General features: G+C 39.4%; 1 protein-coding gene and 1 non-coding gene across 2 annotated transcripts in view; both read right to left on the bottom strand.

The window, feature by feature from the left end:
• CDKL2 (cyclin dependent kinase like 2) overlaps positions 1 to 17,447 on the bottom strand; it is a 41,217-nt gene extending 23,770 nt beyond the window's left edge. Inside the window, exons 1-2 of the mRNA XM_021702345.1 lie at positions 17,352 to 17,447; positions 13,880 to 14,075 (exon numbers count right to left, since the gene is read on the bottom strand). Of these exons, the coding sequence (XP_021558020.1) occupies positions 13,880 to 14,047 (168 nt within the window). The 5' untranslated portion in view covers positions 14,048 to 14,075; positions 17,352 to 17,447. The remainder of the gene's footprint in view (positions 1 to 13,879; positions 14,076 to 17,351) is intronic.
• Positions 14,734 to 14,840, bottom strand: LOC123324129. Its single transcript, XR_006539622.1, has one exon. It is a non-coding gene; the product is annotated as a U6 spliceosomal RNA (small nuclear RNA).
• Positions 17,448 to 26,832: the final 9,385 nt, after the last annotated feature.

Here is a 26,832-nt window from a genome sequence, read left to right as displayed (position 1 = left end):
AGAAATCAATCCAGGATCTATTCAAAGATACTATAAGAAAAGAGGAAGAAAGGGGAAGGAACAGAAATGGTGGATGAATACTCATCAGATAATGTCGCCACCATTAAAGGGAAAGAAACTACTAGAACACAGCCCTGAAAACCTTCAACGAAATAATGATCCAGGAAATTTATACCCAACAAAATTGTCATTCATATAAAAGATGACAATGAAAATTCTGAATATAAACAGTGAATCCATTAGTGAGGGACTAAGTCTTAGACAAATGTGGGCATCATGGTCACAAAACTGAAAGTGAATATTTAAAACCTAACAAGGCACAAATGATATTACTAACAAATTTTGAAGAAAGAAGAAAAGATGCAAACAAGAGTGTATGTGTGCTGATTTCCTTGTCAATGGGTCAAAATTATATTTTCAAACTGCAATTTTAAATTACAAGGCCTAATTATAGGTTTCATGGTAAACACTAAGATAAATGTTTTTGAAAATCAGATGAGTGGCAGAGAAAAGGAAATAGAAACATAATAATTACAAAGGATTAAGTATATACATAATTCTATAGTTATAAAAGTAACAAATAGGAAAAAAATAGGAAAAAGTAAAAAAAATACTAACAAATAATTACAAAAGGTAATTTCCAAATTATCAAAGGAAACATATCCAATATTTTAAACATAATTCAGATTATATAGAAAAATATTTTTAAAGGTGTACTAAAACAGCATATTATAAATGATAACCAATATTTACATACTCCTTACTATGTTCCAGACACCATTCAAGCACAAAAACCCTATGAAATAGATACCATCATTATTCTATTTTATAGATGAGGAAACTAAAGCACACAGAAGTTAAGTAACCGATCCAAGGTCACAAAGCAATAACTGCTAGAGGTAGGATTAGAACCCAGTCACTGTGACCTCTGTCTTTTCCTGAAAACATTTCATTTTTGTTTAGTTCCTCCTCCATGTCTAGAATGTCTGTGATATAAGCACACCCAGACCTGCAGCTGACTTGAATGCAAAATATTTAGATTTCTTATTCTTAACCACTAAGCCATACTGACATTTTTTTTAAGATTTTATTGATTTATTTGAGAGAAAGAGAGCAGGAGGAGGGAGAGGGAGAAACAGACTCCTCGCTGAACAGGGAGCCTGATGTGGGGCTTGATCCTGGGACTCCGGGATCATGACCTGAGCTGAAGGCAGACGCTTAACCGACTGAGCCACCCAGGCACTCCCATACTGACTCTTAAAGTGAAAACTAAGACTGCACTTATCTGTTACATCATAACTATAAATGGGCTAAACTCACCTATTAAAATAAAAGATTCCAGATTGAATCACAAAGCACTTTCCAAATATATCACTGGTTAAGGGAATTAAGAGGTATCCATACAATGAAATAAACCACAGCAATTAAAAGAAAAAGGTAGAGGCAGGTGGGTGTTACCTTTTCAAAAATCAAGGTAAGTAGATAAATAAAATATGTATCAGTGTGTGAAAAGAGAAACTGAAGCACATTAAAATTTATGTGAGCTTATTTGATCAAACGTCAATTTGCACAAGGCATCATCAAACTGAGAGAGGTTAAGAGTACTCTAGTGGTAGAAGCTAAAGGAAAGGATTTTATAGAGCAGACGTGGAAGCAAAGTGAGGAAATTATTTGGTTGGCTGTCCTGTATGTGGTTGCATTACTGGGAAAAGCCTAGTTTCCTGTTTGTGAGTGGTTGTTTTTAAGTTCCAGTATCTGAACTGGAGCAGACTCACAAGTGGAAACCTTTGCAGGAACCAATGCCAAGGCAGGAAAACCTGAACTGCAATTGACAAATTACTGGAGGCTCAGCGTGGACAAATCTAAAAGTTAAAAACTCCAGAAGAACCCAATCACAGAGGGGCCCCCACAACATTGTGAGATTTATCTCCAGGAGCTTAGCCAGATTCCCACAGTCAATTTTGGAGAAAACTCTCCTCCTTCCACAGGAGGAAGAGAAAGGAACCATTCTGAAATATGCCAGAGCTGTGTTCTTAACAAGGCCTGCCCTCAGCAAAAACTAGTTAAGCAGAGTCTAAGCAGCTGTGGTATTATCAGAGCCTAACTGGCCTGAGGAAGGGAAATACTCAACTTCATCCTACTCTAGCCATCCTGTCCCACCTAAGGAAGGGAGAAAAAACTGAGAAACACTTGCAAAGTTCACTGTCCAAAACTATAGGCAGACTAAAAGACTGAGACCTACCATAAGACTATAAAGCTCTTTGCCTCCCCCTTACCTCACCTCCACATTACTAAAGCCTATTTAGAGCAGTTCCTTCTACCCAGGACATCATGCCCAGCTATCAAGAAAATATTACAAGAGGGACGCCTGGGTGGCTCAGTCGGTTAAGTGTCTGCCTTCAGCTCAGGTCATGATCCCAGGGTCCTGGGATGGAGCCCCTCATCGGGCTCCCTGCTCAGCGGGGAGTCTGCTCCTCCCTCTGCCTGCCACTCCCCCTACTTGTGTTCACTCTCTCTCTCTGACAAATAAATAAATTTTTTAAAAAGAATAAAAAAAAGAAAATATTACAAGATATGCCAAAAGGCAAAAAACAAGAGACAGAACAAGTATCAAAACCAGACATGGCAGGGATGCAGGAATTTAAAGCAACTGTGATTGATCTGCTAAGGGCTGTAATGGGTAAAGCTGACAGCATGCAATAACGGATGGGCAATGGAAGCAGAAAGATGAAAATCCTAAGAGCCAAAAAGAAACGCTGGAGAGGGGCGCCTGGGTGGCTCAGTCGTTAAGCGTCTGCCTTCGGCTCAGGTCATGATCCCAGGGTCCTGGGATCAAGCCCCACATCGGACTCCCTGCTTGGCGGGAAGCCTGCTTCTCCCTCTCCCACTCCCCCTGCTTGTGTTCCCTCTCTCGCTGTGTCTCTATCTTCAAATAAATAAATAAAATCTTAAAAAAAAAAAAAAAAAGAAACGCTGGAGATAAAAAACACTAACAAAATGAAGAATGTCTTTGATGGGTTTATTTGTAGACTAGACACACCTGAGGAAATAATCTCTAAGCTAGAAATGTCAATAGAATTCTCAAAAAACAAAAATAAAAGAGAACAGGGACAAGAAAAGAAAAATACCCAAAGACTGTAAGACAACTATAAAAGGCATAACATACATGTAATGGGAATACCAGAAGAAGAAGAAAGAGAGAAAGGAACAAAGAAAATATTTGAGGGGCGCCTCGGTGGCTCAGTCGTTAAGCGTCTGCCTTCGGCTCAGGTCATGATCCCAGGGTCCTGGGATCGAGCCCCACATCGGGCTCCCTGCTCCACGGGAAGCCTGCTTCTCCCTCTCCCACTCCCCCTGCTTGTGTTCCCTCTCTCGCTGTGTCTCTCTGTGTCAAATAAATAAAATCTTAAAAAAAAAAAAGAAAATATTTGAAACAATAATGATTGACAATTCCTCAAAATTGATATCAGATACTAGACCACAGATCCAGGAAGCTCAGAGAACACCAAGCAGGATAAATTCCAGGGAAAAAACAAACAAAAAACCTACACATAGGCATATCATTTTCAAAATATAGAAAATAAAATGATGAAAAAAATCCTGAAAGAAGCCAGAGGACAGAAACATCTTACCTACCCAGAAACAAAATAAGAATTACATCCACCTTCTCCTCAGAAACCACACAAGCAAGGAGAGTAGAGAGAAATATTTAAAGTTTTGAGAGAAAAAACCACCAACTTAGATTTCTGTATCCTGCAAAATAATACTTCAAAAGTAAAGGAAAGGGGCGCCTGGGTGGCTCAGTCGTTAAGCGTCTGCCTTCGGCTCAGGTCATGGTCCCAGGGTCCTGGGATCGAGTCCCACATCGGGCTCCCTGCTCCGCGGGAAGCCTGCTTCTCCCTCTCCCACTCCCCCTGCTTGTATTCCCTCTCTTGCTGTGTCTCTCTCTGTCAAATAAATAAATAAAATCTTAAAAAAAAAAAAAAAGTAAAGGAAAAATAGAGTTTTGAGACAAACGGAAATTGGGGAAATGTGTTGCCAGTGGACCTACCTTGCAAGAAATGTTAAAAGAAATTCTTTAGAGAGAAGGAAAATAATATAGGCCAAAAAATCTGGTCTACATAAGGGAAGGAAGAGCATCAAAGGAGTAAGTGAAAGTAATATAAAAACTTTATTTTCCTTATTCTTTTTTTTTTTTTTTTTAAGATTTTATTTATTTATTTGACAGAGAGAGAGAGAGCGAGAGCAGGAACACAAGCAGGGGGAGTGGGAGAGGGAGAAGCAGGCTTCCCACAGAGCAGGGAGCCCGATGCAGGGCTGGATCCCAGGACCCTGGGATCATGACCTGAGCTGAAGGCAGACGCTTAACGACTGAGCCACCCAGGCGCCCTATTTTTCTTATTCTTAATTGATATAACAGATAAGTTTGTTCAAAATAATAAGAGCAATAATGTATTTGATCATATATGCTTATGAATATATCTTAGGTATATATATGCTTAGGTATGCTTAAATATAAGTAAGATGTGTGGCAGCAATGATACAAGAGACAGGATGAAGGAATTAGGATTACTTTATTATTAAACATTACTCATACACACGGGAAGTGGTATAGTGTGTATCTGAAAGTGGATTTGGATTAGTTGCAAATGTATGTTGCAAATTGTAGGGCAACCACTAAAAAAAAAAAAATTTTAAAAGAACTCTAACTGATAAGCTAAGAAAGGAGGAAAAAAATGGAATCATATTAAATACTCAATTACAACCACAAAAGGCAGAAAAAGAGTGGAAGACAAAAACAGAAACAAAGAACAAGGGCAACAAATTGAAAATAGTAACAAATATGGTAGATATTAACCCAACTATATCACAAAATAGTCACTTTGAATATCAATGATCCAAATGTACCAATTAAAAGAAGCAGATTGTCAGAATGTGGATCAAAACAAACTTACTATATGTTATCTATAAGAAATATACATTAAGTATAAAAATACATATAAATTAAAAGTAAATTGATAGAGGGGCACCTGGCTGGTTCAGTCAGTAGAGCATGCAACTCTTGATCTCAGGGTTATGAGTTCGAGCCCCATGTTGGGTGTAGACATAACTTAAAAACAAAATCTTTAAGATAAATAAATAAGGTAAATTAAATGGATGAAGAAAATATACCACACTAATCAAAAGAAAGCAGGAGCAGTTATTCCAGACTAAACCAACCTGCAAAGTAAGAAAAGTTATCAAAGATAAAGCGGGCATTACATAATTAAAAGGTATCAATTCTCCAAGGAGACATAATAATTCTTAACATGTATGTGCCTAACAACAGAGCATCAAACTATATGAGGTAAAAACTATATGAGGATAGAACTGCAGGGAGAAATAAACAAATCCACTATCATAGTTGGAAATGTCCACCATTCCTCTCAGAAATAGATAGATCCAACAGGTAGAAAATCAGTAAGGACACAGAGTTAAATTCAACAACACCATCAACCAACTTGATATAGCTGACATCTATAGACTACCCAACAGCAGAATTCACATTTTTCTCAAGTTCAAATGCAACATTCACCAAGATAGACCACATTATAGGCCTATAGAAAAGCTGGACAAAATTATAAAACCACTATTCTAAGGGACAAGAGAGATAAGATAATAAAGAATATCTAGATAAGATCTTGAAGATGGAGACCCAGGAAGTGAGCCAAGCAATTAGAGCTATTTTTTTTAAACCCTAGAAACAGGGGAGCCTGGGTGGCTCAGTTGGTTGGCCGGCTGCCTTCGGCTCAGGTCGTGATCCTGGGGTCCTGGGATCGAGCCCCACGTCCAGCTCCCTGCTCAGCGGAGAGCCTGCTTCTCCCTCTCCCTCTGCCTGCCACTCTGCCTACTTGTGCTCTCTCTCTCTCTGTCAAATAAATAAATAAAATCTTGGGCGCCTGGGTGGCTCAGTTGGTTGGCCGGCTGCCTTCGGCTCAGGTCATGATCCTGGAGTCACAGGATCGAGTCCCGCATCGGGCTCCCTGCTTGGCAGGGAGTCTGCTTCTCCCTCTGACCCTCCCCCCTCTCATGCTCTCTCTCTCTCATTCTCTCTCTCAAATAAATAAATAAAATCTTTAATAAATAAATAAATAAATAAAATCTTTTAAAAATAAATAAATAAACAAACCCTGGAAACATACCAATTCAGAGAGAAGATTAAGAGTCTGAGTGGCACTTTTGACAGTCTTGTGGCCTAATGTAATAGTGATTGGTGTCTGGGGACCATCAAGGTAGAAAGAAGGGGTACAGCCTGATGAGACACTTTCACTTTGGGTTGGCCCTAAAAGTCCACAAACTATGGTAAGGGTGAATAATAAATAGGCATTCTCATGGACTACAATTCAAATTCAAATAATCTTAATTCCTCAAATTGGATTAAGATGATGGCACAATGTTAGGTTTCCTTGTGTACCCTCAAGAGTGCCCTCAAGAGGGGTGCCTGGGTGCTCAGTCGGTTAAGCGTCTGCCTTCAGCTCAGGTCATGATCCCAGGGTCCTGGGATCCAGCCCCACATCGGGCTCCCTGCTCGGCAGGAAGCCTTCTTCTCCCTTTCCCACTTCCCCTGCTTGTGTTCCCTCTCTCTGTGTCTCTATCAAATAAATAAATACAATATTAAAAAAAAAAAGTGCCCTCAAGAGCCTCATAGAAGCAAATACAACTCCTCTCAGGGGAAAGATATCATCCAGAGACTCAAGCTATGTATACAATTTTTAAAAATTAATACAGGTGGGCGCCTGGGTGGCTCAGTTGGTTAAGCGACTGCCTTCGGCTCAGGTCATGGTCCCAGGGTCCTGGGATCGAGTCCCGCATCGGGCTCCCTGCTCAGCAGGGAGTCTGCTTCTCCCTCTGACCCTCCCCCCTCTCATGCTCTCTCTCTATCTCATTCTCTCTCAAATAAATAAATAAAATCTTAAAAAAAAATTAATACAGGCATATCAAAAAGTTAACTTAATAAAAAACCAAACAATAGAAATAAACATATGGGAGATCCAGATAATAGGTACTAGATAAAGACTTTAGAAAAGCCTAGGGGCGCCTGGGTGGCTCAGTCGTTAAGCATATGCCTTCGGCTCAGATCATGATCCCAGGGTCCTGGGATCCAGCCCCGCATCGGGCTCCCTGCTCAGCGGGAAGCCTGCTTCTCCCTCTCCCACTCCCCCTGCTTGTGTTCCCTCTCTCACTGTGTCTCTATCTGTCAGATAAATAAATAAAATCTTAAAAAAAAAAAAAAAGAAAAGCCTAATTTAAGTAGTCAAGAAAGAACAATAGTTTTGGCAGCAAAATGGAAACTATAAAAAAAAAAAATCCAATGGAAATACCAGAATTGGAAAATATATCTTTAATTAAGAAATCAATGCTTAATTACAAAAGTTGATTGGAAATTGTTGAAACCTAGCTACTGAATTGGAGGATAGGTCAGAAGAAAGTATCTAGAATGAAGCAGAGACAAATGAAAGGTTGAAAAACACAGTATAAGAGACATATGGGGAAGGTCTAATATATGAAACTGAATTTTTTTTTTAAGATTTTATTTATTTATTTGAGAGAGAATGAGATAGAGAGCATGAGAGGGGGGAGGGTCAGAGGGAGAAGCAGACTCCCTGCTGAGCAGGGAGCCCGATGCGGGACTCGATCCCGGGACTCCAGGATCATGACCTGAGCTGAAAGCAGTCGCTCAACCAACTGAGCCACCCAGGCGCCCCTGAAACTGAATTCTTAAATGGAGAAGAGAGAATAAGACAGTAGCAATACATGAAACAATAATAGCTAGGAATTTTCTAAAAGTGACAAATGAGATTATTTTACAGATGGAAGAGACATAAATTCAAAGTAAATAAATATAAAGAAACCCACATCGAGGCACATTATTGTAAAATTGCTGAAAATCAAAGTCAAAGAGAAAACCTTAATACATCCAAAAGAAAAAAAGACATACTAAGAAATATCTGACATTTCAATAGAAGCAATGAAAACCAGAGGAACAGTGGAATGATACCTTGAACACACTGAATGTAATGAACTGCCAACTTAGAATTCTATATCCTTTGGAAATAGTCTTTTAAGCAGAAAGTAAAATAAAGACTTTTTTTCAGACAAACAAAAGTGGACAGCATTTCTTACCAGTGGATCCGCTTTAAAGAAAATAAAGGATATGTTTTAAATACAAGGGAAATGACCCTAGATGGAAGCTCAGAAGTATAAGAATGATTGATGAGTAATGGGAAGGGTAAATATTAGATATGTCCTAATAAATACTGACTGAACATTTGGGAAGGGATTTAACTATATGTAGAATTAAAATACATAGCAGGGATATCACATATATCTGTAGTGATTCACTAGAATGAATATGACTGTGAGATACTGGCACAAACTTAGACAAACAGACCAATGGAACAGAATAAAGAGTAGAAAAGTCACCCATACATATAAGGAAATATGGCAAATGAGGAATTCAGAGCACTGGAGAAAAAATGGTATTTTCAGTAAATGTTTCTGGGACAACCAGACATCAATAAAGGAAAAATAAGACTTGACTGTGCCATACACCATAATTAAGATCAATTCTAGGTGTATTGAAATATAAATATGAAAACCAAAGCTATTAAGCTTCTAAATGATAATATGGAAGGATACCCTAATCTCTTAAGTAGTAAAAGACTTCTTAAGCAGATATAAATGGCACCAACCATAAAAGAAAATATTAAAAACTTGACTACATTGAAATTGACTACTGTTGAGTAAAAGATGACATTAAGAGAGTGAAAAAAAAGCTTTTTATGAGGATGATAAGTGGTTAGGAATGCTTGTTTATTTGGTAAATGTGGGGGAAAAATCGTGGCAGTGATTAACATACAAGTCAGGATAGTGTTTACCTTAAAGGAGAAGGAAGGGGCTAGAGTGACTGGGATAGTACAAGAAAAGCATTGTTGACACTGTTTGATTTCTTGACCTGGTGGTGGTTCTATGAATGTTTGCTTTCCAATAATTCATTAAGCTATAATTATATTTTTGTGCACTATCTATATATTGGTTATATTTCATAATAAAAAGTCATTTAAAAATACAATACTCAAAATTAACAATTCAGTGATGGAGATTAATCATAATGAGGAGAAAATTAGTGAACTAAATGATGAATCAGAATAAATTATGCAGAACAGTGCATAGAGAGACAAATAGATGAAAAGAAAAACAGGTAAAAGATAATTCAACAAGAAGATTTATGTTAACTGAAGCCCAAAAACAGAAGAAAGGGAATGAGTTGAAATAATATTTGAAGAAATAATAAGTGAGAATTTTCTGGAATTAATGGAAGAAATCATATCATAGATTCATAAAGACTTCAATGAAGCAAGATAAATTAAAAGATACCCAAACTAGACACACTATAGTGAAATTTCAGAAAAACAAGATCAAAGAGAAAATTTTAAGTAGCCAGAAAACAAAACTAACTTATGCTGATTAGAATTAGGATAGTTGTGCAGCACCTGGGTGGCTCAGTCAGTGGAGTATCTGACTCTTGTTTTGGCTTAGGTCATGATTTCTGAGTTGTAGGACTGAGCCCTGCATCAGGCTCCACACTCAGCACAGAGTCTGCTTGAGATTCTCTCCCTCTGTCCCTCCCCCCCCTCAAATAAATAAAATCTTAAAAAAAAACCCAAAAACGTGGGGTGCCTGGGTGCCTCAGTTGGTTAGGTGTTTGCCTTCAGCTCAGGTCATGGTCCCAGGGTTCTGGGATCAAGCCCCGCATCGGGCTCTCCACTCAGTTGGGGGTCTGCTTCTCCCTCTGCCTCTTTCATCTCTCTTGCTTTCACTCTCTCTCAAATAAATAAATAAAATCTTTAAAAAAAAAAAAAAAAAAGAAATACTTGTGACCTGGATAGAGAAGGAAGGAAGTAGTGCCTGGAGGAGACATAAGGGAAGCTTATGAAGTGATTTTAATGTTCTCTCTCTTGACTTACATGGTGGTAACATGGAGTTGTTTAATTTTTTAAAATACACAGAGATGTATTCTTATGAGATATACACTTTTCTATATGTCCATTTTATGTCAATAAAAAGCTGAATGGAAAAAAAAAGATGCAGAAATAAAAAAATAAGTGTATAAAAGAGCAGCAACTGGACTGACACCTGACTTCCCAGGAGCACAATGGAAGCCAGAGGGCAAAGTAATGTTACCTTCATTTTGTTAGAAGAAAACAACTGCCAACCTAAAATTCCATATATAGCAAAAATATCTTTCAGGGATGACAGCAAAAAAAACACTTTCATGCAAACTAAAAATGAAATGTTTTGTCTACAGTAGATCCTCACAAAAGGAAATCCTAAATAATACACTCCAAGAAGAGAAGAGATCCCAGATAAATGGCCAGGTTTGCAGAAGAAAAGGAAGAACAAAGAAAGTTATAGGTAAATATAAACCTAAATGAACACTGAACAATAATTATGTCTTGTGATGTTTAAAAAATATATGAAAATAAATAAATGAATAAATAAATAAAAATATGTAAGAGTTAATACACAACAATGTTAGCATATAAGATAGAAGGGAATAACCAGAGATAAGTATTGTAAGGATGTGTACTACCTAGAAGAAGAATACAAGTATCAGATAATGTTAGACTTCAACAAATGTCTATGATAACCACTAAAAAGTGAGAAATACGATGTATAATTTTTAAATTATTAGAGGGAAATAAAGAAAGGATAAACGTAATTAATCCAAAGAAAGAAAAGAAAAAGAAAGACAAAAGCAGTAAGACAAATGGCACATATTAAGATGGTAGATTTAGGGTGTCTGGGTGGCTCAGTCATTAAGCATCTGCCTTCAGCTCATGTCATGATCCCGGAAGTCCTGGGATCAAGCCCCACAACGGGCTCCCTACTCAGCGGGGAACTTACTTCTCCCTCTCCAGCTCCCCTCTGCTTGTGTTCCCTCTCTGTCAAATAAATAAATAAAATCTTAAAAAAAAAAAAAAAAGATGATGGATTTATACTGAAATATACCAGAAATTGCATTACGTGTAGACTAAATATTCCAATTAAAAGGCAAAGGTTGTCAAACAAGATGAAAAGCAAAATGTGACCATATGATGTTTACAGAAGACACATTTAAACAAGAATTGAGAAACTTCCAAGTAAAAATGTATAAAAAGACATGCTATGCAAATACTAACCAAAATTAAATAGTGTAGCTTTACTAGTTTCACACAAAACAGACTGTAAGACAAAACATTAATAATTTATTTCATGATGCTAAAACATTTGATTCAACATGTATAATAATTCTAACTTTAATGCACTAATAACATGGCTTTTCTGTTTGTAAGGTTAAACATGAAATGAACTACAATGAAAAACAGACAAACCAATAAACTCAGAGGAAGTTTTTTTTTTAAGAGAGAGAGCACTTAAAAAAAGAACTCTTTTTTTAAGAGAGGGAGCAGGAGAGGGAGAAGCAGGGAGCCCGATGCGGGGCTTGATCCCAGGACCCTGGGATCATGACCTGAGCCGAAGGCAGATGCTTAACGACTGAGCCACCCAGGCGCCCCTCAGAGGAAGATTTTAGCATATTTCTTCTCAGTACTAGATAGAAAAAGCATACAAAAAATCAGTAATAATTTAGAAGATTTAGAAGATTTAAATAACACAGACTTAATGGAATACTTTTCAAGCACACAAGCAATTTTTTTTCATTGACTTATACTCTGAGCCAAAAAAGAAAGTATCAAAAAATTTGAAGGGCGGGGGGGCACCTGGGTGGCTCAGTCAGTTAAGGGTCTGCCTTCAGTGGTTTAGCATCTGCCTCCAACTCAGGTCATGATCCCGGGGTCCTGGGATCAAGCCCCATATCTGGCTCGCTGCTCAGCAAGGAGCCTGCTTCTCCTTCTCCCTCTGCCTGCTGCTCCCCCTGCTTGTGCACATGCTCACTCTCTCTTTTTCTGTCAAATAAATAAAATCTTAAAAATTTTTTTAAAGGGATAAAATGTTACATAGTATATATTCAGATTATAAGGGCCTTGCTTGGCCCCTGGGAACTTGGATTTCATGAGGGTTCCCTTCATCTCCAGACCTGATAAAGTGGATCAATGTACAAAAAGTTAAAAATAGGGGCACCCAGGTGCCGCAGTCAGTTAGGGGCAGCCTTCGGCTCAGGTCATGATCCCAGGGTCCTGGGATGGAGCCCTGTGTCAGGCTCCCTGCTTCTCCCTCTGTGCCTCCCCCTACTCCTGTGTGCTCTCCCTCTCTCTCTCTCAAATAAATAAATAAAATCTTTTTTTAAAAAGTAAAAAATAGAGCTACCTATGACCCAGCAATTGCACTATTGTTTATCCAAATGACACATAATGATCTGAAGGGGCACATGCGCCCCAGTATTTATAGCAACAATGTCCACAATAGTCAAACTATGGAAAGCGCCTAGATGTCCATCGACAGATGAATGGATAAAGAAGATGTGGTGTGTGTGTATATATATATGTATATATACACACACATATATATGCATATATAATGGACTATTACTCAACCATCAAAAAGAATGAAATTTTGCCATTTGCAATGACATGGATGGAACTAGAGGGTATTATGTGAAGCGAAATAAGTCAGAGAAAGAAATATATCATATGATTTCACTCACATGTGTAATTTAAGAAACAGAAGAGATGAACATAGGGGAAGGGAAGGAAAAATAAGACAAAAACAGAGAGAGAGAGAAACCATAAGAGACTCTTAAGTATAGGGAACAAACTGAGGGCTGCTGGAGGGGAGATGGGTGGGGGGAAGGGATAACTGGATGATGGGCATTCAAGAGGGCACTGGATGGAATGAGCACTGGGTGTTGTATGCAACTGATGAATCACTAAATTCTACCTCTGAAACTAATAATATACTATATGTTAATTAAATTGAATTTAAATTTTTTTTTAAAATTAAATTTAAAAAAGAAAAGAAAATAAGATCAAACATTGGTTCTTTCTAAAGATAAATAAAATTGATAAACTTTTGGTGAGACTGATTACAGAGAGAGAGAGATCACATAGCAGGCCTGAGACTTAGAAAGGTCTGCTTGCAAAGTGAGCCCTTGCTTGGCCCCTGGGAACTTGGATTTCATGAGGGTTCCCTTCATTTCCAGAACTGATCAAGTGGCTCAATGTACAAAAAAAATTGTTTATGCTGAATATCTGCATTCCTTCTGGGATTCTGGAATTTTGGTAGAGCCAGGCAGAGGGTGTCTACATGAACATCACCCAATAAAAACCCTGGATGCTGAATCTCCTGAATCTCCTTGGTAGACAGTATTTCATGCGTGTTGTCACAGCTTGCTTTTGGAAAAAACAAGTGCATCCTGTGTGACTCCACTGGAAGAGGATTCTTGGAAACCTGTGACAGGTTTCCTCTGGAATTCACCCCATGTACCTTTTCCTTTGCTGATTTTGCTTTATATCCTTTTACTGTAATAAATCATAGCCATGAGTACAACTATATGCTGAGTGCTCTGAGTCCTCTTATTGAATCATGGAACATGGAGTGTCTTTAGGACTCCCAACACAGATGACAGATAGATATAGATAGATAGATAGATAGATAGATAGATAGATAGATAGATAGATAGATACAGAAAGAAGCAACAAATACTTTCAAAATCATGTTTATATTCATAGGATAAATGAATATGCATATATAATTATTTTATTTGTTTATTGTCAAAAAAGAAATTTATGTCTTAAATCTTGGCATGGAAATTAATATAAAAACAGTAATTTTTTTCTAAAAATATAATCTTGGTCAAGAAACAACTTATTTTTTTAACTCAATATTAGTATTTACTCACCTTTAGTAACTTGATTTCTCGCATAGCAATTTTTTTAACCATTTTGTCATCATCACTTTCTAAGAACTTCTTGATGGCCACAATTCTTCCACTATCTTTATTCCTACACTTCATCACCATTCCATAGCTCCCTTCTCCAACCAATCCTAGGTTCTCATATTTTTCCATTTTAATTCAAAACCGGTAGGAATTCTTGCTGGGGAAACCAAAACACAGAGTTAATAATGTTGAGTATATTAATTTCTTCCACCTTCCCAGTAAATTAATTCTTCCACACTTGTTTTCCATATTAGAGCAGTTGCTGTGTTAATGGCTGTTCTGTTCTGACTCACAATTTCTTACTGTTCCTGCATCTAAGCTATGTTTTCAAATTATTTCATTTAGACAAGACATTTCATAATAGACAATAATTAAAGCCATTAAATTTAAATTATTAAATGTCATGTTAATGAAATTCAATATATATATTTTTTTGTAGTTTTTAATTTTATTATATTATGTTAGTCACCATACAATACATCATTAGTTTTTGATGTAGTGATCCATGATCCATTGTTTTCGTATAACACCCAGTGCTCCATGCAGTACGTGCCCTCCTTAATACCCATCACCGGGCTAACCAATCCCCCCCTCCCCCCTCCCCTCTAAAACCCTGTTTGTTTCTCAGAGTCCATAGTCTCTCATGGTTCATCTCTCCCTCCAATTCCCCCCCCATTTTTCCCTTCCTTCTCCTAATGTCCTCCATGTTATTCCTTATGTTCCACACATAAGTGAAACCATATGATAATTGACTTTCTCTGCTTGACTTATTTCGCTTAGCATGATCTCCTCCAGTCCCATCCACGTTGATGTAAAAAAATATGGAACGCTTCACGAATTTGCATGTCATCCTTGCGCAGGGGCCATGCTAATCTTCTCTGTATCGTTCCAATTTTAGTATATGTGCTGCCGAAGCGAGCACAAATTCAATATATTTTTAATTCAGATAAAGCAATACTTGAACTATCATGCAAAACAATTACAGCTTATTTTAGAAAAACGCAACTCCTTTTCACTCAGAGGTGAAAAAGCACAAGTGAGTTTTGTTTTGTTTTGTTTTTTAAGATTTTACCGTTCAGTAATCTCCTCACCTAAGTGAGACTCAGACTCACAGCCCTGAGATCAAGAGTCACTCACCCTACCAACTGAGCCAGCCAGGCGCCTCAATGAGTTTGGTTTTAGTGAAGATCAAATTTATTTTTTTTACATCAGGTTTAAAAAAGCAAAGTTGAGGGGCACGTAGGTGGCTCAGTCAGTTAAGCGACTGACTCTTGGTTTCAGCTCAGGTCAAGATCTCATGGGTGGTGGGATGGAGCCCCAAGTCAGGCTCAGTCTCAGGCTGGGGGTGGTGGAGGAGGGGGGTCTGCTTAAGGATGCTCTCCCTCTGCCCCTCCCCCCACTCATGCACTATCTCTTTCTCTCTCTCTCTCAAATAAATAAATCTTTAAAAAAAGCAAAGTTGAAAATCTTTATGCACTTTCTACTCAGTTGGAAAAAATATTTGTTCACAAAATCATCACCAAGTTAACACTAAGAAACTTTGATAAACTATTTTTCTTTACTTTTCTCTGTAGTAATTAAATTCCCATATTGAAAGTACAAAATAACAACACTGACATCACAGTATATAAGCAAATTGTTTAAAAATTAAATTCTAATAGTAACAAATACAATATTTCAAAAGTCCTTTTTATGATTACTCACTGTAAGTATGATCATTTGAATTTTGTGTTTAGAATTCTTTTACATCTCATTATATGACATTTTTTGGATAATGGCAATTCTAATAATGACTGATGAAGGATCAGTGATCATTCCACTACATATTTTGGTATAGAAAAAAACTTTTTCAGTTCAAATACAAATAGATTCTAACTCACAAGTCTTGATTGTCATGAAATATAAAAGCTAATAACTCCAAAGTTAAATTTATTTTTTAAATCTGATTTTGCAATTAAATTCCAGAAACAAAGAATAAAAAATATTTCTCCTAATCCCAATATGATTCTAAAAGTTTTGGGAGAAAAAAAACAATCTTTGAGTAACTATATATTCAAATGATGATTTATAGTTCATTTTTTTAACCTAACAATACAAAAATACTCATTCATAAAACGTGGAAAGAAAAAAAAAAACTCTCACCTATCTCATTAATTGTGTCCTTATGGCAATCTAAAACTAATTTACCCAGATTGTGAATTGTGATGTTTTATTTGCTTCCATATTAGTACACTGATAACAAAGACAAAACAAATACCCTCTTTGTTCTAGCAAACTGTGATAACCCAGTGTGTATACATTTTCATCAGTTTACCCTAATAATTTAGGGTTTAATATATATACATAATAAGGCATAGATATACATGGAAAACCAGAAGACTGACCTGAAGGGGGAAAAGATGAAAGTAAATTCCAGTCAACACCAACTCCAATTATTTCATATTTTACCTCTAGCTTTGATAGTAGGTTCTATAAACTGTTTACAGAGCAGTGTCCATAACACTAACTTTCCACATATTTGACATATTAACTTCCATTTAATATCTACTATTTTTAAATAAAATGTCTGTTTGAAAAAAATTCTCAGTGTAATTCTCTCTCCTTTACTGAATTTTTTTCCTTCCATTAAGACAGCATGCTTTATTAAGATCTAGACTTTAGGTTTCTCATGCCAAGAACAAATATAGCTGGACTTTATAACCTGGATCATTTTCAAACATTTTGCAATTGGTGTCCTCAATATTTGAAAATGCAAAGTGAACAAAATTAAGATTACCTTAAGCATGTCTAAGATGTTCTGAAGCATATCACAAGCTAAGATTAAGCAAGTTGGCTACTCCAAGTTTATTCTGGAAACCAACCACACATGTAGTCACAGCACATTGAACACACCTGCTTTTTCAAGTGGCACTGCCCACAAATACCTTAGAAGTCTCACAGCTTGGGGAGTGCCTGGGTGGCTCAGTCGTTAAGCGTCTGCCTTCGGCTCAGGTCATGATCCCGGGGTCCTGGGATCGAGCCCCGCCTCGGGCTCCCTGCTCAGCGGGAAGCCTGCTTCTCCCTCTCCCATTCCCCCTGCTTGTGTTCCCTCTCTCGCTGTATCTCTCTCTGTCAAATAAATAAAATCTTTAAAAAAAAAAAAAAGAAGAAGTCTCACTGTTTAAAAAGCTTCTCGTTTCCTGAAACAGTTACTCATAAACTACAATTTTTCACGTCTTCTACTCCTGGTGTGTAAGGGTAATACAAACTGAAAGGATGCCTGGCCAATTGGCAATGCGGTATTCCTGGAAATGTGCCATGTAAGCATACGGTTCTAATACCAACAATCAGATAATAAAAATAATGCTAACTTTTTATTTTGTTAAAGACAGATTGAAATCTATCACAAATCAGAGAACGAGATAATAGAAGCTTTTAAAAGTATTATACTTACTGTTTCTTTAAAATCCTTTCACATGGAAAGACCCAAGGTTTTCAACTTGGAAACAAATTTGAGATGAAATGCATCTCGCTCGCAGGTCTAAAAGATGCTGATTAGCAAACTAGCAATTCCGGAGCTGGTCTGATTTCTTCTGTAGACACAGTCACCGGACCGGGGCGAATCAGGCAGGGAGGCAGATTGGCCTCGGCCTGCCGCAGGCTCACACTCAGGGGGTCCGCGGGCCGCATGCTGCCGTCGTCAAGGCAACGACCTCACTCTGCCCCAACCATAGGCACAGTCTCCCGAGAGGGATACAGCGCAGGTCAGAATGCGTCCACGGCAGGCACCAACACGCCTGTTAAGGCCAAGGCCTGTAAAGAAATTAGTTGGGTGGGAGGGCACCGTCTCCCAGCTCTCAAGGTGCCCAGTCCCTGGAGTCTGTGAACCTGCTTGGCTCCGGCATAACCCTGGGCGAAGGCGTTGGCCACCGAGCTGCAAGGGGGCGGGTTCCCACCCGTCCGGCCCCGCCCTGAGTGCGCCAAGCCTCCCGCGTTCTGATTGGCTGGGCCCTGTCGTCACGAGCTACGATTGGCTCAGCGCCAACCACCCTGCCCCTTCACCTAGGGCTTGGCCTAGGTTCTGTTCACTGATGCGCAGACACCAGCACCCACTTTATACTTCAATTTTCAAGTAGAGCGGCACCTTTCTGCCTTTGCCGGGAGACCTTTCCTCGCAACTGAGAGCAAGAGGCGATTCCGGCGCTCACGGAGAGAATAAAAGGGTGGTGGTTTTGTGGGATTGGGAGAAAACAGAAGGGGGAAAACAGGCACAGAGGGCGATGAAGCATTCCTCGCAGCTTCCCTGCGGGGGCGGTGAGCAAGACCCGCCCCTGGCGCCCCCACCCGGGAAGGTTCCCCCTGACCGCGATTCGATGCTTCCTTTCCAGTCGGGGCAGTGGGGCCAGGCTGGGCCAGGTAGGTGATGAGGGTGACAGCCTAGGAAGTGATGATTAGTAGGTGAGGCAAGGTGAAAGCAAGTAGGTGACAACACAGGTGACATTAGGAGGGACCTCGAGGAGGACAGCCTGGGCACTGAAAGCGAGGGACACACTTTAAGTGGAGATAATGGAAGAGGGAGAAAGAACATGAATGAAATAAGAGAAGGGCTAGGCCATCAGAGGAACTAGAAGAGATGTGCGATACCGGCCTGTGGCAGCCAAATAGGGTGCAGTTGGGGGTGAGATGTTAAAGGTACAGACCATGGCTTAAGGCTAGATCCATGACCAGGCAAGACTGGTAGGTCAGAATGACGCAAAGGCTTGAGTCACATAAGAAACAGCGTTTTCCTCATCTTCAAGTAGTTTGGGGTTTAAGCCATACCCCTCCAGTGAAAGGCCTTAAGCACTCAAGTTATTTTCACATTGTATCACGAAGAGTATGGGAGCCTGGCTGGCTCAGTCCGGGGAGCATGCGACTCTTGATCTCGGGGTCCTGAGTTTGAGCCCCTCGTTGAGTGTAGAGATTATATAAATCTTTATAAAAAGAAATCATGAAGACTAAACGTTTTATAATCGTATTTGGGCTCTAGAACACCTTGATCCAATTAGGAGAATGTCCTGGAACAGCAGATATTTATAACTATAGTCAATATTAAGGTATTAATTCTTTCTTGTATACTAAGAAATAAATATTCTGATTTATAAATTATCTTTTGTAAGCTTGGTTAGCATGAATTAATCTTCCAGTGCTTGATCACCTTGGTCAAGCTGCTTAAAATCTAGTTCCTGAACCTGTAATCATGAGGAGCAGACCTAGGACCTGGGCATGGAAAGAATATAATTCTTTGGCCAATCCAAGATGTCCTCATGTAGAAATTAGCTCTATCCCTGGATGTGACCAAGTAGGAGGGAGCCATGCCCTGTTTTGTTACCTCTATAGGCTATAACAGAATCTGATGAATTTTTTATATGAATTCAGGAGACCCCCTTTTATAAAGTGGCAAATCCATGTTTGTTAGGACTGAAGTTTGAGAACAAGAATACAAAAATATCGGGGCACCTGGGTGGCTCAGTCGTTAAGCAGGGAGCCTTCGGCTCAGGTCATGATCCCAGGGTCCTGGGATCGAGCCCCGCATCAGGCTCCCTGCTCAGCGGGAAGCCTGCTTCCCCTCTCACACTCCCCTTGCTTGTGTTCCCTCTCTTGCTGTCTGTCAAATAAATAAATAAATAAAATCTTTAAAAAAAAATACAAGAATATTTTACTTTTCCAACCTTACAAATATATTCAACAATATGAACATTTAAAGGCCCCTCCAGACAAGAGGCCCTGAAGCTTAAATAACCTGTTTATATCCCACAGGGAACCAAAAGGATAAAGACTAAAAAACTAGATTCGGTGAATAGGATGCTTTCTTTCAAAAAGAACTGAGTTTGAAAGCCAACTGTGAAGGAGACATAGGGTATTCAACAATTATACATCCTGGGTAAAGCTACCTACAGGTTTGCTGAAGAGGAGGTAGCATTAGGTAGAAGCAGGATTGGGTTATTGCTTATTTTTCGTTTTCAACTGGGAACTCTTTGTAGGGAAAAAGAATGGAGAGAAGCTTTAAAGAGGCAAGAAAAGGAATAATGAAAAGCCTAGGACAGGTAGTGAAGGTGGTAAAGTATGAGAAGGTCTTAGCCTTGAAGAGGCTTAAAGAAAAAAGGAAAAACTGAGAAAAGTGTAGGACGGACACAGTGGCTGGTCTAGATCTTCTCAGTAAAAGAACTTCATTTTTGCTGAAAAAGATAATGGTGAGATTGAGGCTCAAGGATTTGAGAGCAGAAATACCTTGAAATAGTTACAAAGAAGTCATTTTGATATGAAAAGAATATAAAATAGTAAGATGTGCCCACTTGAGCCTGGACACCATGAATTTGCAGTGAAACCAACGGACTCTATTTTATAGGACTTGGCATCCCCAGGGGCAAGAATGGAGAAAACAAATGGCACACAAGCTAACTCTTAGAGAATTGGTACAGCAAGAAGAATAAACAAAGGAGTTAAGAAATCAAGTATGATGGAGGGGCACCTAGCTGGCTCAGTCAGAAAAGCATGTGACTCTTGATCATGAGTTCAAGCCCCACACTGGGTGTATAGCTTACTTAAAAAAAAAAAAAGAAAGAAAAGAAATCAAGTAGGATGGAGAAAGCACCATTGAAATGGCTTGCCCTGGGTTCCAGCTAGATAGGAAGACAAATTTTGACAGAATTTAGCTAATAAATTGAAAATGCAGAGGCACTGAAGGAGTGGAGTTCACATAGGCATGAAGTTTAATGGGAGTGAAATAGGAGAAAAAGTGACTGTTTAAGACCTTGGAATTGGCACAAGATGATGACAATGATGGGTTCTAAAGGGTGGAATGTTTGGCTGTTCCTTTGGGTAGCTGAAGATTACTGAAGAATGTCATTGGAATTGAGTTCAATTCCATGAGGTCACAGTATGAAAAGTGATGAACTTTTTATGAAAAATCATAACATGAACTACTCAAGTGGGAAAATACAGGGAGAGGTTGAGAGGGACAGTTTAATCACTAAAAAAAGTGAAAATATTGTAAAAATCTAAAGAAAACAATGTGGGTGTGCATGAGATTGGCAACAAGAGAGGAGAAGTGGAGATATGGCAAAGAAACAAAAGATAAAAGAGACTAAGGACCATATGACCTAGCAATTCCATTCCTAGGTATATACCCAAGAAAAATGAAAATATATGTTCACATAAAACTTTAAACAAATGTTTATAGCAGCAATGATATTCATAATAGCCAAAAAGTGAAACTCAAATGTCCATCAACTGATGAATGGATAAACTATGGTATATCCATACAATGGAATATAAAAAGAATGAAGTATTGCTACATGCTACAACATGGATGAATCTTGAAAACATTATGCTAAGTGAAAGAAGTCTGACACGAAAAGCCATGTGTTGATTCCATTTATGTAGTGTCCAGCATAGGCAAATCCATAGAAACAGAAAGATTAGTAGTTACCAGGGACTGAGGGAGAGATGGGAATGGATTTGGATTTGGATGGGTATGGATTTCCTTCTAGGGTGGTGAAAATGTTCTGGAATTAGATAGTGGTCATGGTTATACAATCTTGTGAATATACTAAAAACCACTGATCTGTATTAAAAGTGTGGATTTTATGTATGTAAATTATCTCAATACAAAATAGACTACAGGACAAGAAATATATGGCCTTCCCAGAAATCTTTTTCAATAAATTTACATATTTTAGCTTAGAGTAGCCCAATTGTCTTCCTCACTTTAGTGATCATCCCTATTAAATGACTCTTGGCAATGATCATTCTCTACACATCTTGACATCCAAAAACTATGTGCTTGGGTCAGTTTCTTGCCAAACAAACAAACAAACAAAAAATACCTCTCACTTAGGTCCCATGAGATACTGAATTATCATAGGTTTTTGGCATCACTTCAAATGAGTCACCAAGTGAACAGAAGGGTCATAAAACTTCAGACTACAGAAAGTAGTCTTTATTTTCAGTATATTATAGAGCGTGGAGCTATGTATGAATACATCTCATTCTATGAAGAAAATGGACTGACTTATTTTGAAATCCTGGTTCTTTGATGGAAGGACACTTGCCATAGAAGAGAGAATTCTGTTCTCAACCTAGTAGTTGATTCAATGACCTCATTACTACATATAAAAGTGATTAAGATGACAATTAGTTTTGAACACCTAAAGTACAATATACCACTTACTTTGCCAAATTCAACATATATCTATACTATAACAGTGTGAACCTGGAAATCCATTCCTCAAATGTTAAGAACACACATTGTTTGCACTGGTAACATGCCTCTTACAAAAACTCCCCCTTGACGTTCCATCTCCCTCTAACCTCTACCCCATTCCTCTAATCTTTATAACAAAACTTGGGAAAAACTATTTCAGTGATATGATAAGGATGAAAGCCTAAGAGAATCAGAAGTAAACGAATAGACTTTTTCTGTAAAGTCACTATGGCCTATATCTTGCCAAGGCCATCTGTAGCAGAGATTACTAACTACTCACAATAAGCTGGTTCCTTTTTCCTGTATGTATGGCTTGTTTATTTTCTGCAATCTCCATTGAGATTGGGGTCATGTGACTTAAGTCAAGCCAATGGAACAGGAGGTATCTACCATTCCCAGTCCTGGCCCATAAAAATCTCCACACAAGATCCTCCATATTCCTTTTCTCTTTCACCTGGCTATAACAAAGATGACTACAGCATGATCTTGGAGCCACACATTAAAGCTGGTAGAGCCTTCATTCATCTGTGTTCCTAAATGACCAAGCGGGGGAGGGCCAGACCACTGGCCTCTTCACTTCCACTCTCCTATTTTTTTTTTCAAGATTTTATTTATTTATTTGACACAGCGAAAGAGGCAACACAAGCAGGGGGAGTGGGAGAGGGAGAAGCAGGCTTCCCGCCCAGCGGGGAGCCCGATGCGGGGCTCAAACCCAGGACCCTGGGATCATGACCCGAGCCGAAGGCAGACGCTTAATGACTGAGCCACCCAGGCGCCCCAACTCTCCTATTTTTTATAGGTAAAAAACAATTGTTGGTGCCATTAGACACTTTGGGGTCTATTTACTATAGCAGATAGCCCAGCTTAATTAATTCACTACCTTATTTGACCTCAGCAGCATTTGACACAACTGTCTATTCTTTCCTTTTGAGATAAACTCTTGAAACTTAGCTTTCCATGACACCAGTACTTGCTATATTTTGTCTCCCTCAGTTTCCTTTGCAGGCTTCTCCGGTACTAGAACCCTGAATTTTTTTTTTTAAGATTTTATTTATTTGACAGAGCACAAGCAGGGGGAGCGGCAGAGGGAGAGGGAGAAGCAGGCTCCCCAGGGAAGAGGGAACCTGACGTGGGGCTCGATCCCAGGACCCCGGGATCATGACCCGAGCTGAAGGCAGATGCCCAACTGACTGAGCCACCCAGGTGCCCCTAAAACCCTGAATTTTAAGAGTATTTGAGGGCTCAGTCCTCACTCAGCCTCTTCTCTTCTGTACACTTACTCCCTAGGTGATCTCATCTCATCCACCAGCTGCAAAGACCTATACTGGCCACTCATAGCACTGAGCTCTCCTCAGAGAACTCCAAAATCAAACCACCTGACATTTCTTCCTGGCTATTCAATTGGCATATGAAACTTAACATTGCTAAAAGAGAACTGTTGATTTTTCCCTCCACAATCTACTCCTGCTCCTTCAATATCTCAATAGAGTACAGCTTTCCACCCAAGTTCCATAAAAATCCCAGGGATCATCCTTAAACATTCTTTCCCTCACATTCAGAATCTAATCCATAATTAAGTCTTCTAGGTTCTATCTCCACAATATATCTTACTAGCTGACCATTTATCACCATCTTCACAACTGCAACCCTAATCTAAGCTACCATGTCCATCACCTGATATCCCTTCCTAACAGTCTCCACACTAATTCAGATCACATCACCTCCCTGGTCAGATCCTTACAAGCCCCATACAAGGATAAAATCCAAACTACAAGGCCACCCACAATTTAGCTCTTATCTCTTGATATCTGCTGTTATGGCCCCACTGACCTTATTGCCCACGTACACACCAAGCTTCCAAACACAGAGCCTGTGCATTTGCTCTTCATTCTATTTGGAATGTCGCCTACCAGTTCTTATCAAGACTGCCTTCTCTTTATTTTGGACCTCAAATGTACCTCTTCAGAGAGGCCTTTCATCACCACCCTCAGTAACGATTACGCAACAGCCCATTTCCTGTCACTATTACATTCTTCACTACTTCTGCCCTCTGTTAGCCATGTGATCTTGGAAAAGTAGCTAACCCCTGTGCCTGAATTAACTCTTTTGTAAAATAAACAGTACTCTTCCTCACAGGATTACTGTTCGGACTAAATGAGTTGTACTGTGCCCAGAGCTTATCAGGACTGAAATTACTTCTTTCCATGTTTGTTGCCACCCTCCCTCAAAAGATACAAGTTTCCAGAGGGTAGGCTATATACCTGCTGTATTGCTAACCAGCACCTAGGATGATTTCTGGCACATACTAAGATTCTAATAAATATTCACAGACTGCTGTGTAAATCCTTCTCACTTCTGTCACACATTTGTTACTTGAGTGCCTGCTTTAAAACATCACTCTAAGTCACTTCTGGTAAGTCATCATGCTACAGCTCTCATGTCTGTTTTCTAAGTCGCTATCCTTATCACCAATATGCAAGAATTTTTTACCTCTACAACCTTTAGTTCACCTTCTTTCCTTTAAAGATTTTATTTGCGAGAGAGAGTGAGCAAGCAAGAGAGAGAGAAAGCACTAGCCAGGGGAGGGGCAGAGAAGCAGACTCCCCACTGAGCAGGGAGCCCAATGTGGGACTGGATCCCAGGACTCTGGGATCATGACCTGAGCTGAAGGCAGACCGATGCTTAACCGACTGAGCCACCCAGGAGCCCAGTTCACCTCTTTAAAAACAAAAACACAGCACCTGGGTGGCTCAGTTGGTTAAGCGACTGCCTTCGGCTCAGGTCATGATCCTGGAGTCCCGGGATCGAGTCCCGCATCGGGCTCCCTGCTCAGCAGGGAGTCCACTTCTCCCTGACCCTCCTCCCTTTCATGCTCTCTCTCGCAAATAAAATCTTAAAAAACAAAACAAAAACAAAACAAAACAAAAAACAAAAAAAATTAAACTTAATAGGGTATTCGGTTTTAAAAAATATATGTAAAATGATGGGCCCTCAGACATTATTCTTTTTTTTTTTTTTTAAGATTTTATTTATTTATCTGAGAGAGAGAGAGAATGAGAGACAGAGAGCATGAGAGGGAGGAGGGTCAGAGGAAGCAGACTCCCCGCCGAGCAGGGAGCCCGACATGGGACTCGATCCCGGGACTCCAGGATCATGACCCGAGCCGAAGGCAGTTGCTCAACCAACTGAGCCACCCAGGCGCCCCGACATTATTCTTTTTTATCAGCTCAGAGATGTGGAGTACTTGACAGCTATTTGATTTCTCAATGACTTTTTTTCAAAGTCTACCCCTAATGTAGGGCTTGAACTCAAGATCCAGAGTTCAAGAGTCACGTGCTCTACCGACTAAGCCAGTCAGGCACCCCTGCAGCGATGTGACTTCTGTCCAATTCTCTACTCTGCCTCATTACTTAATGCTGTGCTTCCTGAATGTAGTTCCTGATTAAGGGAGCCTTAATTTTAGGATCCAACTAAAGCTGGAGGCTGTGATTTTACAATTTGCTAAAATAACCCCAGGATAAAAAAGCATTGTATTCAAAGTTTAAATTTCTGGTATTTCAAACTTTTTTTTTTTAAAGATTTTATTTATTTGACAGAGAGAGAGAATACAAGCAGGCGGAGCAGCAGGCAGAGGGAGAGGGAGAAGCGAGTCCCCCATGGAGCGGGGAGCCTGATGTGGGGCTCGATCCCAGGACCCTGGGATCATGACCTGAGCTAAAGGCAGACGCTTAACCGACTGAGCCACCCAAGCGCCCCTCAAACTCATTTTCTAAAATAAATCATCCTTTAAAGCAGATTGACCCTTTTGGCTAATGCAGTATTTCAAATTATGTCATACTAGTATGACTGCAATATCCTTTCTGAGCTTCAGTCTACTTGGCTGTAAAATAATGACTAACTTGCCTAAATACTAAACCAGATGTAAAGCTACCAGAAGTGTGACTCAATTTACCTTTAAATATTATAGAAAACTCATTTTAGAAATAAAAATGGGGGGGGCCTGGGTGGCTCAGTCGTTAAGCATCTGCCTTCGGCTCAGGTCATGATCCCAGGGTCCTGGGATCGAGCCCCACATCGGGCTCCCTGCTCGGCGGGAGACCTGCTTCTCCCTCTCCCACTCCCCCTGCTTGTGTTCACCGTCTGTCAAATAAATAAATAAAATCTTTAAAAATAAATGAAAATAATAAAAATGGGTGTAAAGATATTTTACTGGTTGCACTATTTTAAAGTGGAAACGTCTGCTTTTCATTGATAGCTGTATGCTATCCAGAACTTGTCATTGTCAATTCCTTTATCAAAACACCTCCTAAATTCAGGTGCCAAAAAATGAGCTACATCTATTTCCTTCCCTCTGATGTTAAGTCTTAAATTACAATAGCTTTTTAGTTTTCCTGCTTCCATTCTTGTCCTCCTAGCGTATTTTTTTTAAGATTTTAATTATTTGAAAGAGACAGAGTGACAGCACAAGTGGGGAGGAGAGGGAGAAGCAGGCTCCCCGCTGAGCAGGGAGCCCCATGCAGGACTCAATCCCAGGACCCTGAGCTCATGACCTGAGCCAAAGGCAGAGACACTCAACCGACTGAGCCACCCAGGCGCCCCTCATACCATGTATTCTTGACATGGCATTATTCTATCATTCCCGTGCTTAATATTTTTTAATGGCTTCCAGCAGGAATTAGAAAAATAATCA

The sequence above is a fragment of the Neomonachus schauinslandi genome, chromosome 2 (genome assembly GCF_002201575.2).
Source record: "Neomonachus schauinslandi chromosome 2, ASM220157v2, whole genome shotgun sequence".
NCBI classification, from domain to species: domain Eukaryota; kingdom Metazoa; phylum Chordata; class Mammalia; order Carnivora; family Phocidae; genus Neomonachus; species Neomonachus schauinslandi.
This window is presented reverse-complemented; position numbering and strand designations above follow the sequence as displayed.